This window comes from Dendronephthya gigantea, unplaced genomic scaffold (assembly GCF_004324835.1).
Source record: "Dendronephthya gigantea isolate DGI-Jeju-01 unplaced genomic scaffold, DenGig_1.0 000278F, whole genome shotgun sequence".
Lineage (NCBI taxonomy): Eukaryota > Metazoa > Cnidaria > Anthozoa > Malacalcyonacea > Nephtheidae > Dendronephthya > Dendronephthya gigantea.
Window position 1 is genome coordinate 37,424 of NW_021163288.1, and position 13,708 is coordinate 51,131.

General features: G+C 46.1%; 1 protein-coding gene and 1 non-coding gene across 2 annotated transcripts; one reads left to right on the plus strand and one right to left on the minus strand.

Moving 5' to 3' along the window:
- Positions 1–2,709: 2,709 nt before the first annotated feature.
- LOC114541256 lies at positions 2,710–4,917 on the minus strand. The gene is made up of 2 exons (XM_028561231.1): positions 4,668–4,917; positions 2,710–4,396 (listed from the first exon to the last, which is right to left on the minus strand). The coding sequence occupies exon 2, from the start codon at positions 4,295–4,297 to the stop codon at positions 2,807–2,809; it is 1,491 nt and encodes a 496-aa protein (XP_028417032.1). The 5' UTR covers positions 4,298–4,396; positions 4,668–4,917; the 3' UTR covers positions 2,710–2,806.
- Positions 4,918–9,273: 4,356 nt separating this feature from the next.
- On the plus strand, positions 9,274–9,437 carry LOC114541268. The gene has a single exon (XR_003689220.1). It is a non-coding gene; the product is annotated as a U1 spliceosomal RNA (small nuclear RNA).
- The last annotated feature ends 4,271 nt before the right edge of the window (positions 9,438–13,708 follow it).

Below are 13,708 nucleotides of genomic sequence, written 5' to 3' on the forward strand. Positions count from 1 at the left end.
CTCAACGGGGGAAGAATCAAATCATTTGAATCGAAACACTGAAAACTCGCTCGGTATAAGTAATTTTATCATCTATAGCATCCGATCTAGTAGCTATCTATCTCATATTCAGTCATTCAACCGGTTCTATATTATTATTATTCAATGCAATAACTTAATTGGCATTGTTCTTTCTAAAATTCTGTTTCGCTACAGTTAAACCTCACATATCAACTCACGCCGCTTTCCATCATTTCAGACGAACCGCCGCAGTCGCCGGACTCCTCGATCGATCGGGAAACCAGTTACGAACAGCCGCATTGATAACCGAAACGGCGAACGTACGTACCTGTATGAATATTATTCACTACTGCAACGCGGCGGCGGTTAACGACCGCGATCGAAACGCTTCGTCGCCACAATTATAAGTCAACGGCGCTGCCACAAAAGCATACTTACCTGACGCGAGAGGCACCTTGTAATTTTAGGGTGTCTAGTCTAGTGAGTATCTATTCCCAAGGGGGTGAACACTAGGTTTACTGGCCCTTGTTTCTCTTCTTTTATTTATTCAGGGGGGGCAAAGGACGGCCTTTGCTGGACTCCCTGTAGGTCTTTATTTTATTTTATTCTATTTTATTTTATTTGGGGGGCAAAGGACTAGCCTTTGCTGGACCCCTTTCTTTGTTGTTTCTTCTTTTTGGGGGGGCAAAGGACTGCCTTTGCTGGACTCCCTTTTTCTGTCTTCCAGGGGGGGCAAAGGACTAGCCTTTGCTGGACTCCCTTACTTCTGTGTGGTTTTTCTTGGGGGGGCAAAGGACTAGCCTTTGCTGGACCTCCTTTCTTTATTTGAATTTATTGGGTGGTAAAGGGATTTGCCTTTGCTAAACTCCCTTGTGTGTTTTGAGGCCATTTTGTGTATATTTAGCCTCTTCTTTGTTAGTGTCTTTTTTAGGCCTCTTTTTGTTACCATTCTTCTGAGGTCTTAGCTCGTTTACTATATCGTTTTTCAATATGTCTTGCCCTAATTTCACTGCTGAGGATTTTGCAAAGTGGAATAAAACATCATCCCTTTTTAAAATCCCAGCACGCTTAATAGCCAAAGAGGGCATCAAAGACATTAGAGTGGCCTTGATTGATGCCATTGGCGCAAACAAGGTTTCGTGTGTGCAGGCTCTGCCAGAACATTGTTTCCGTGTTGATTTTAAGGCAGAGTCTGTAAATATCACTACCAAATAAATGGTCTATCTTTTCGTGGGGTTACCATCACACCCACGCCGGCATATGAAACGCTAACACGTGTTATTGTTGACCGTGCACCAATTCATATGCCGGACAGTTATTTTTCAACTGCGTTGTCACCATTCGGTCGTGTCTCTCGCGTTCAGCATCTGACTGTTCGCAAATATCCTAACATCAAAACAGGGACCCGTATGGTGACAATGTCAATTCTAAAGCCTATCCCGCCCATGCTTCAAATCGCCAACTTTCCTTGTGCGGTGAAGTATCGTGGCCAGCCAAAATACTGTTTTGGCTGCAAGTCTTTTGGGCACCTACCCCGCCAGTGTCCAGCTAGCAAAGACAAAGCTGATGGGTTTTCCTCCAAGGGATCGTCTCTTCTTCCTCGCTCCAAGCATGCGAAAACTTCCTTGCCTGCTGGTCGGGTAACAGATGCTCATGGATGCGAGAAAGTTATATTGGTTGATGCGCCAGCTCACACCACTGCACCTTTACACAGGGCAGGGTCTGCAACCCCATCTCAGACTTCTGCTGTGCCAATGGAATTTTCTTCAGAGATTCCAACGGACAATAGGTCGGGGCTGTCCATCTGCATCAGCCATTTTTCGAGCTCTGAGTCGGTCACCTTGGACGGCTCTTTCACTTGTGTCCGAGAGGTATCTATCGTGGAGCATAGGGTGGTTAAGCCTCGCCCCCCTAAGAAGGATAATTTTATCCGGAAAGGGATTATCAAGAGGCGTAAGATCAACCGCTCCTCTCTTCTAGAGAAAAGGCGTGGTTCACCTGCTGCTCCACCAACGACCCTAACAGAAGATGCTCCCCTCCCTCTCCCAGTTACTTTGGACATCCCAGCTATTCCAACAGCTAATCGTTTTCAGGCCCTCCAAGACCATCTTGAGGACCTTAACGATTTGGATGTCCTTGGACAGTCGGTAGTTCGTCAGCTGAGGGTTAACAAGGTCTATCTGCTCTATGACTAGTTTTGAGAAATAGGCAAATGAAAGTTGGCATGCTCATAAAAGGAATAGAACACAATTTAATACCAAAATGTTTTGATCTTCTACATACTATACACTAGGTTGTTTAATTACAGTTATTTGTGCCTGGCCACCCAGCATGAATTATGGGAAATAGCGGTACTACTTTTGGAGATAGACCTTTGTGACTCTGAATTTTTTGAAAAATTAGAGTTACAAAGGTCTATCTAAAATTAGTTAATTCTGAATGTTTAAAATTTTACCTGCAAAATTATTTTAACAAGTCTGCACTCAATTCAACTTGTCAACATTGTAAACATCAGTTTAAATTTTGATAATCTACTTTTCTATTGATTTTTCTGGGTAATTTCGGTACAAATCTTAGTACATTTAAAACTATGAGGATTGTAAGTATATTAATAATATAAAAAGGTTAATTACTTTCTTTTTAGCTATAATTTATACATAAGTTAATATATTTATAAAAATCACAAGTTAAAAGGTTCATAATGTACTGTAGTTGTGCTTGCAATATCCTCACTTATAATATACGCTGGCACAAAGTTTAAATAACATTACTGTCACGGCTTTCTTGTATCCTAAAGAAGTTTTAGTTACACAAGAAGTGACATAAACTCTCTGTCAGAGGCCGGCATAAATTTCAGCATTGATCTTATGTCCGCTTTCTTAGCCTGGCTAAGACCATCAACAGCTCCAGCAATGGTGGGGTCGGTTACTTGATAGAAAACATTGTTTTTGACTTTGCTTCTTGTCGACTTGTGCTCGAGCACATTCGTTGTAACCAATTCTTCTGAAAACTTGGTCTTGTAGCCAAGGATCTTGGGTTCCATTTGCTTGTAGAGGAGACTCTTGACTTTGGTGAATGGCACCCTGTCATACTTTCCTTGCCGAGCAATGGAACCAAAATCCTTGAAATCTTGTGCCTTCATCTGGATAATTTTCATTGGCTTGCTTCTGTGGACTTTCTTTAGCATCCGCATCAATCCAACAGGGCTGTATATTTCACTATGGCGACACACAGCCTCGATCTGGCTGTGAAGATTGTCTACTTCTTGAACAGAAGAATGGCCAGGCTCACAATACTTGTGCTCTATCGACACAATGTTAGGATGATTTTTGAGGAACACTTTCATAGCAGTAGAAAAAAAACTGTTTCGATTTTGAGGAACGCAAGAATCACTCCATAAAATGATGTTCTTTACTCTTGGATCCTCTGAATTTTCTTCAACAACAGCTTCTAGGATCTTTAGAACTGAACTGGCTATGTCGTTTCCAGCTCGACCACTTTGCCCTTCGTGCCACAGTGCTCCATATCCTCTCTTATCTGCTGAACAGTGGGCGGTCATGAAGTATACATTAAGCTTTCTCTTGTAGAAAAAGTTCGATACTTCAGCTGTTGGCAAGGCAAACACATTTTGCAAATCAAAACACACTGTAAATTTGTTATTATCCTTTCGATCAATGTCTCGTTCAGTCTTAGTTTCCTCCTTCCCTCTTAGGTGAGCTTCAAAATTTTGTTGGTCTTCCTCAGCTGGATTATTCTGAATTTTCATTGCCTCACATGTATCACATCTATCTTTTTTGGGTACATGGAAGGCAATGTTAAATTCGTCATTGAATATTTGTCGGTACAGATGGATTTTACCAGGTGCGACTCCATTACTGGAGCACTGTTTCACATACTCTTCATAAAGAATTGTGACATTAAGACCTTCAGGCAAATATTCTTTTTTTGTGTTCTCCCTATTGTAGTGGGATTCCACACGAGGCAAAGAATTTATATGTTTGCGGATTCTGTCCTTGATTTCTGGTGAAACTACATTGTTTGCACTCTTTCCCCATTGCAAATTTGTAGGTGTCCCACACATTTTCTGTTTGTTTGCATGATAATATTGTATGCGTTTGTGGTTAATATCCAACGTCGTTAAGTAAAATACTTTACAGACTCGAACATTATGGGCATTAACAGGAAGGCTATAACTTAGACTGTTTTTCTTTTGGCTTGGTGTTCCAGCTTTCGAACTTTTTGTTGATTCTTGCTCGGTTGTTTTTCCATAAAAGTGCAATTTCTCGTTGTCACTCATTTTCCAAAACTCATTGAAGATTGCAGACCTATCTTCCACAGTAACATTAGAACTACATTTAAACTGGTATCCTCTGCATAATCTGCAACAATATCCGACCTAAAGTTCATATAAAACTCATCATTATACTGGGACCAATTCCTTAGTATCTTTCAGGTAACATATCTAAGTTCAAATTCCTATTTTCTTCTTAACTGATGTGAGAAATAAAGTCCAATTTGAAATACAAAAATATGAAAATGCTAAAGTTAGTGTAGATACTAATTTTCATTTTTTCGGCCATGTAATATATCAATTTTCAGTCCAATTTTAGCGTATATGACCTCTCGTAATCAATGTCTTCTCAATAAAAGTGAAAAATACGGCTTACCTTTCCAATAAATCGCTGATTTCATTCTCCTTTAAAGTTTTTAATCGCCCATGCTTTCTGGCAGCCATCTTGGAAATGTGATAGACCTTTGTGACTTTGAAATTATGCTAAATTATGCAGATGGACCTTTGTAGCTTTGCCACTGACATTAAAATATTCACAATATCCACATAAATTAGCAATGGACATAGACCTAGTTAACTTTAAAGCTGTTTGAGACATAAACCTCAATTTTGACAAATTTCTCAGATAGACCATGTTAACCCTCAGCTGACGAGTTGACACCGTATTGGTTGATTCTCCGACTGTTAAATCTGCGGAGTCGGAAGTTTTGCCATCTCCGGAAAAAACACCGGTCGTTTCAACACCTCGGCCAGTTCTCTCGGAGTCATCTTCACAGGAGTCAGAGGGAGAATTTTCATCTCCTCCAGCTGCACCTCGAGTGACTAATGCTGAAACAGCTATTGTCCCCATTGATTACCGTTTCATGGATGAGGAGGGTACTCCAAAATCAATGGAGGAAGCTTTAGCTTGTTCTTCTACTCTTGTTGCTGGGACATCATCAGCAGCATCTTCTTCCGTGCCATCTTTGCGTGGCCTAGACTCGCAGGTCGAGTCACCTTTTATAGTTTCCGGTCCTCGGAGTGCTCCTTCCGATGGGCCTTTATCGACGCCTACCTTCCATCAAGGCTCAATTCGTTCCCTCTCTTCTGCAGAGGAGTTGTCGCTGAACCTCCTTTTCCATCAGGAGGCCAGCGACCATTATTTTTCTGAGGCGGAGTTCGTTTCTCCTCCCTCTGATTTCCCAGCACTTCCTGCTCTATGCAGGAGTCTGGTGTTTTATCTTTAATATCTAATGTACAGGCTGCTGAGCCTGAACATTAATGGTCTTAATGACCATTTGAAGCGGACCGCTTTTATTGACTGGTTGAAATGCATGAGAGTTGATGTGGTATGTTTGCAGGAAACTCATGCCGCATCTCATGCTGTCATTAAGAGCTGGTTCCGCAATACAAATTTTTCAGTAGCCTCATCTTGTTTTTCAACAAAACGTTGTGGGGTTGCTGTTTTAGTAAACAAAAAGTTTACTATTTGTGAAGTCTGTAGGGATGACCAGGGTCGTTTTGTTCAGGCAGAGATTATGCTAGACGAAAATAAGATCCGTTTTGTCTCACTATATGCGCCAAACAGAAACCCGGCGCGTAACACTTTCTTTGCTTCGGTTGCCGACCTGATGGACCTCTCGTCACCAACGTACATTGGTGGCGATTTTAACGCCGTGCTTGATCCTAATTTAGATCGCAGGCGACGTAGGTCCTACACTGGAACATCCAAGAACTCGCTGAGGCAGGAGAGTGTTACAGCCTTACAATCTCTGCTGTCTGCCACACAAACATACCCTGTTTGGCGGACTCTTCATCCCTCGGACATCACCTTTTCTTGGGACCATGCCTCGGGAGAGTTTTCCTCTCGTATCGACATGGTGTGGGCTCCCACTATTTTCGAGCAGTCTATTGTTAGCTGCGAATATCACCCCTCTTTCTTTTCTGACCACCGTTATCTACTAGTCAATTTTAACATCAGTGACTTTTTTGTTCGTGGTCCAGGGGTTTGGAAATTTAATACTTCCCTGTTAGAGGATCCAGAGTATGACAAGCTAGTGCGATCCTTTTGGTCTTTCTGGCAAGGCCAGGAAGATCTCTCTATATATAGTTCGTCCCGTGATTGGTGGGATCAGGGAAAGTTTTATCTTCGGGAGATCACTCGTTCTTTTGCTCGCTCCAAGGCTGCGGGTCAGTCGAAGGAGAAGAAGAATTTAGAGAGACAAATTAAAGATCTACAGTCTCTCTTTGATGCGGGTGATTCTTCCGCTTTTGCCCAACTTTGCTCGCTGCAAGAAGCCTGCGTGCATTCACCTTAGGGAGGCAAAGGCCTCTCAAGTTCGCTCTCGTGTCCGCTGGGCCGAGGAGGGGGAGACGTCGTCCAGCTTCTTTCTCAGTTTGGAGAAGAAGCATAGGGCTAAACAATCTATCACCAAGATACGTGACCCCGACTCTGGCATTATCCATCACGACCCTTTTGACATTTTGGGTACGTGGCAGCGGTACTACGAGCGGCTCTTTACCACCGAGGTGTGTGACACCACCGCCCAGGAGCAAATGTTGGGTAACCTTAAACGCTCCCTCAGCAAGGCGGACATGGAATCTTGCGAGGGAAAATTATCCAGCCAGGAGTGCTTTCGGGCTCTCTCTGGAATGGCACGTGGCAAGACGCCGGGTTCGGATGGCTTCCCCATGGAGTTTTTCCTCCACTTTTGGGATGACCTCGGAGCTGATCTTGTCCGTGTTTTGAACATTGCCTATGATGAGGGCTGCCTATCTGCCTCTCAGAAACGTGGCCTCATCATAGTGTTATATAAAAAAGGTGACCATCTGGAAACCAAAAACTATCGTCCCATCAGCCTCCTCAATGTGGACTATAAGATCGCCACGAGAGCTTTGAGTGGTAGGCTGTTGCGTGTTATGGGATCCATCGTCGGCTCGGATCAAACGTGTGGCATTCCTGGCCGCACGATCTCGGAAAATCTCTCGCTGGTGAGAGATCTCATCGAGTACGCCGACCGATCCGACATGCCCTTGGCCATTCTCTCATTAGATCAAGAGAAGGCCTTTGATCGCGTTAACTGGGCTTTCCTCCAGCGGGTTCTGGAGCGTTTCGGTTTTGGCGATTCCTTCCGGCGATGGATCAACCTTTTTTATACAAACATTGAGTCTGCCGTTGTCATAAATGGTTGGACTTCTTCCTTTTTCTCTCCCTCCAGGGGAGTTCGACAAGGATGTCCATTATCACCCCTTCTCTACGTGCTTTGCATTGAGGTTTTAGCCGTTGCCATCCGTGCTTGTCCAGATATTCCAGGAGTAGCCTTGCCGGGCCGTGACACTTTCTTCAAGTGTTCCGGCTATGCCGATGACACGTCGATTGCCATCACGACGGACGGCTCTTTCGAGGCTGCTTTCAAAGTCTATGGACAGTACGAGCTCGCCTCTGGTGCAAAGCTTAATCGAACAAAGTCGAAGGGTCTTTGGTTGGGAGCTTGGAAAGGTCGCCAAGACTCTCCATGGGGTATCCAGTGGGTCAAAGAACTCCCACTTCTTGGAGCCACCTTTAGCGCTGGAGACTATTCTGTTGCCACCTGGGAAGCTCCGGTCGCAAAGGTTGAGTCTCGCCTGGCCTCATGGAAAGGTCGTCAGTTGACCTTGCAGGGCAAGGCAACTGTTATAAATACCCTTGCTCTCAGCCAAATTTGGCATCTTTGTCACAACTTTGTAATCCCAGATTGGGCTTGTCGTCGCTTGAAGAAGGCAGTCTGGGGTTTCTTTTGGTCTGGCCGCAAAGAGCTTGTGGCCAGGAAAACCGTTTGTCTTCCCAAGAGTCAGGGTGGGTTTGGAGTTATAGACTTTGAACTGAAAGCGATGGCGTTCTCCGTTCAATGGGTCCGCCGCTACTTCATGCTCACCGCTGGCAATTGGAAGGCCTTTTTTAGTTTTATATTATTCTTGTACTTCTCTCTATCCAGCACAATTCTTTGCTACGAGTAACCATACTCGTCAGTTACTGTCTCTCCTCCTCCGTACTACAACAAATCGCACGCGCCTGGTTCACTTTTGACGGTGGAACTATATCAGGCGTTCCATCTCTTCAGGTATCCACTCCACAACCACGCACTCTTTTCGATGTCACCTCCCGTTCGGCCTACGTCATCGGTCGAAACAGAATTAAGCATGAGCCTCACTGCATTGGCAAGTTCTTACCAACATATGGTCGGCTGTACTGGTCCGAAACATGGAATCAGATCCATTCAACATCCCTGGACCGACCCATAGTTGATGTGAACTGGAAGATCGCGCATGGAGTTCTCTACACCGCCTCCCGTCTCGTTACTTCTTTTGGGATGGCTAATATAGATCTCCAATGCCATTGCCGTGCAGCTGATGAAACTCCGGAGCATCTCTTCTTCGAGTGCTCGTACGCTCAAATTCTGTTGGGATGGGTGCATTACCATCTCGTGCAGGTTGACAAGAATGCGGAACCCTTCACCGTTGAAGAGTTGTTGTTTGGCCTCTGCAAGCAGCGTCGTCCCGACGTCCCTATCGTCATCAAGTGGATGCTTCAGGTGGTCAAACATCACTTATGGGTTTCTAGGTGCGACTATCGATTCCGGGATGTTTTGCGGACGGAGGCAGAGATCTTACAGGCTGTGATTGAGAGAATCAAATTTCTTCTTGGTGTCCTTGCTCGCCGTTGCCGTTCTGTTACGGATTCTCAAACTTTCGAGAAAGAATGGCTAGCAAAGAAAACCTTAGGACACTTTGAAGGCGAGAAGCTGGTCTTCTCTTTTAATTAATTAATTAAATTTATTTCTATTTTTATTATTTATTAATAGGTTTAAATATACCCACCGCGTCAATAAATAATAGCGGGTGTATTTAAAGAGGTGGTAGGGATCGTCCCCCTAGCTCGTTTGCGTGCCGGTCGCACCCTCCTCGATTTTGGTTAAATCCATTGCACTTTCCTCAGTAGGAAAGGATTTACCAAGTTCAAAATAAAACTTACCTGACGCGAGAGGCACCTTGATCAACTAGGAGGTCCTCTCAGGATGAGGCCCTTTCATTGCACTTCGACTGGGTTGACTCCTGCGATTACCCCTAATGTGGGTAACTCGAGCGTATAATTTCTGGTAGTGGGGACCTGCGTTCGCGCTCGTCCCCTTCTCCCCCTTCGTCAACCACATCTTATTCATGATTCAAACAAAAAATCGAAAAACAATCTAAAACTCAGAAGCGTGCGTCGTGTGAAAGCTAATAACAACTTGATTTTTAACAACGGTGCCGCCGCCGGGTTGTCACAAGTTATTAAGTGTAACCGAATCTCGGAAAATCGTTCGAAATTCGACACCTATTGATCAGCTCTCGCTACCGATCGACGGATGGCGTGCCGGTACTACATACATACACATATACTACCACCGCTACCGCAGCGTCGAGAGGTTCGTCACACTATATATAACAACGTCTCGGATATCAGCACATACCACAGCACCACAACTCTTGCGAGGCAACACATCGACGTAGATTATAACCAACTACCTTTCGGAACTGTTGTGAAAGCAAATGACCGAAAAAAACCGCAAAAAACAGCTCCCCTAACCCTAACCCTAACTCTCGACAGTAATGAATGGCTCGGCGGCAGCAGCAAAGCGTGACCGCGAGGACGTCTCGGCAAGCGTAGGCGGCCCGCCGGCCTCGCATCGTACCCGTTCACGAAATAACGAGAGCTGCAGCGACATTGCTTCGCTTCTTCTTCGTGCCGGCGACTGATTCAGCTCGCTCGATCGCACACCAGCAGCGGCCACCGGGTCGAGCGGGCTCGCCGACGCGCAATAAAGTCTTGGTGGCGAGGCGAAGACGGGTTATCGCTTCTCGGCCTTTTGGCTAAGATCAAGTGTAGCCGCATTTGTTCTTTAGTGATCGCTGGCAAATTTAGGGCACAGTTTGTTTACTGTCCGGTTCAATTTATTTGAACGCCTAAAAAACGCTACTCAGCCATCGGCGCAGCCACAGTTAAGTGGTCTTTTAGAGATACTTAACATTATTGTGCAAGTATACTGAGAGGTCTTTTAGAGACACTCAGTTCGCCTTTTGGTCTCCTCATAACACTTGGTCGTTTCTTTAGGAACGCTTTCCCGCCTTGTGTTGTGTTTATCTAAATTGTTTGAGCATTTTCCGGCTAAATTGTATAGTTTGTGAGGTTCGTTTAGTGCCGTGTTTTTCCCTTGATCCGCAAGGTTTTTTCCCGCGAGGCTATTCAAGCGATACTTTCTATACAATTTCTTGTTCTCGGTTTCCCTTATCCGAAGGTTTGAGTTAAATATAGTCAACCTACTTCTACTGCGGTAGGTTCGCTCCGAGTTCAAGGTCTTAATTTATTCAAAATTTGGTTTGTTTGTTTTGATTTTCGGCTCTTTAGCAGTATGTTTCTCCCCGGCTCACGCCGCGTTTGAGAGTTCGGAACCAACTATTTTGCCGTGCCTTTTCGAATATCTCCGAGTGGCAGTCAACTATACGTGTGACCTCGACCCACAAAGCTATATTCGCGATATTTGTGACCCGGACTAGTACATCCGTGCCTCGACTACGGTGTTCACGAATATCGGGCAAAATAGTTGCCAAGCTAGGTCTCCTCTGCGCTTGCAGAGTTTGAGGAAATTCTAGAGGGACACTATTTGTTGTGAATAGGGGTCGCTCCTAGCTTGGTTTTGGCTTTTCGATTTTCTGCCACTAAAACACAACATTTCATGCCCATTGGTTTCACCAGACGTTTTTGAATCCCTGGCTTACTTTTTATATACCCCCCTCGGCTACAATTCTTTGTTCGGTTACGTAAGAAAGTAAAGTCCTATCATGATGGCAACCCCACATGATACTTTGCCAACTCTTCCCGGCAATCGACCCCTATTGGATCGACTTAGTTGCGGCACTTGCGAAAAAACCTACGCGAACCAACGGACCCGACATATCCACCTGATGAGATATAAGCACGAACTGACTGAAACCGCTGAAATCACAGTCCCGTTTCTGCTACATCTCCGACAGCAGTCTCTCAGATGTCCATTGTGTCCCTTCAAAGCGAAAAGAACCAAGTCACCGCGAAGTCTCATAACCCACTTCACCCGGCATCTGCCTACATATAAACTTACGATTGCCTACACGTGCTCTGTATGCATGGAAGTGATGGACGAAAGTGAAGTCCCCAAACATTTTGAAGCTCACCGAACCAACAAGCTTCCACTGACACCTTCTGCTGCCTTACCTTCTGCACCAGCTGGCAACTCGCCGTCGAGCTCCTCATCGTCTGGTTCCTCGTCGGTTTCCTCCCCCGCATCACCACCATCCTCCCTCCCCATTATCCCCAACCCTCCGAGCCCTCAGAATCCCAATCCACCCAAGAGCTACCGAACACGCAACAACCGTTCTCCCCGTCATTCCCTTCCCCTATTTTCCTTTCCCCTTCCCCTGAAACCAATGCTGCCTTGCTCCAACGGTTTCTCGATGCTTGTGAAGATATCCCTGAACCCACCCCTCTTCCACAAGCCAATCCATCAACCCCTTCCCCTGCTACCCCACCGCAGATGGCAAACATCAGCACATCGCAATCACCTCACTACCCTAGCACACGCCAACCTTCCCCCCTCAACCACCGTCCACGAGGAATGGATTACTTTGAACCCACCCAACCCACCATTGAAGACCTCCCGATCACTGATGAACCTCAAACTCCCCCACCCCGACCCAGCTCTCTTCCAACAACCCAACCACCAGTAATCCCTCCACCAGTCAACCCTCCACCTGACCCCAGTCCACTCATCGAAGATCCCACAACCGCCTCCTTCCCATCCACCAATACTACCACATCCCTCCACGATTTCCGAAACCGATTCTCCCTAGAATTCGATCAGGAACTAGCCTTCGATGATTTCGAACAACTTACGCGGCAATTCACCTCGGAAGCTGTTGACCTTGCTCGGAACATCTCTTCCCAACAGCGACGACGTCCGACCCAGAGACGACCTGACCGACCAAGTGCCAGACCTCCCATCGACCGCCGGCGTCCGTTGCCAGGCGATCCCACGGCGGCAAAACGCCTGCAACACCTCTACCGCATCTCTAAAAAACGAGCTGCCCGACAAGTGTTCGGAGATGAAAGTCCAGGCTTTGATGGCACCCTTGATGAAGCCACAGCCTTTTTCACCCAAACTTTTGGCCCCCGAAATTGCAACATTGCCAAACTCCGAGAAGAACTCGCTGCCTTCGTACCCACTGCAGACACGGATGAATCCCTCTTCACACCACCATCACCTGAGGAACTCGCCACCAAACTTCGATCGATGGCAAACTCTGCACCTGGCAAAGACCGCCTTGAATATCGCCATCTACGCCTCCTAGACCCAAAATGTGAAATCTTGGCCAAAATGTTTCGACATTGCTTCCTCGCCAAGGACGTCCCTCAGGCATGGAAAACTGCCACCACCATACTCATACACAAAAAGGAGAGCACCTCAGACCCCAGCAATTTCCGACCAATTGCCCTCATGTCATGCCTGTACAAATTATTAATGGCCATCCTTGCCAAACGCATGACCTCATTCGCCATTTCCAACAACCTCCTATCGCCACAACAGAAGAGTGCCCGCCCAAGCGAAGGATGCTATGAACATGCCTTTCTTCTTGAGTCCATTGTGAACGATGCTCGCAGACAACCTCGACCCCTCTGTCTCGCCTGGTTGGATATCCGCAATGCCTTCGGCAGTATCCCCCACTCAGCTTTACTCACCACTCTCACACACATGGGCTTCCCCTCTGACCTTGTATCAATGATACAAAATGCGTACACCGGCGCCACAACCGAAGTCGTCACCCCTCTTGGCAAAACAGCTCCAATCCACATCCACTCTGGCGTAAAGCAAGGCTGTCCCCTCAGCGCAATACTCTTTAACCTCGCCGTCGAGCTAATCCTCCGGAAATGTGTTGCCAAAGCTTCCTCCCTTCCTCGCGGCCCTCTCAAACACAATGGCTGCCCTATCTCAATCCTAGCCTATGCGGATGACATTGTAATCCTCGCCCGAAACAAGGAAACCCTACAAATCCTCCTAGATACTGTCACATCAGCTGCTGATAGCCTCTCTCTGGAGTTCCGACCAGACAAATGTGCCAGCCTCTCGCTCGCCAAAACTACCCCTCGCGTTCAGAGCAATACCTTCCGAGTTCATGGAACACAAATCCCTGCCTTGCAACGTGAAGACCACTACCGTTACCTGGGTGTTCCCATTGGACTTATCCCCAACATCGCCGACCTCCATACCCTCGTCGATAAACTCACATCCAAACTGGAGAAAATCGAACTCTCTTTGCTATCCCCTTGGCAGAAGCTGGATGCCATAAGAACTTTTATTCAACCCTGCCTCACCTATGTCCTACGTTCCA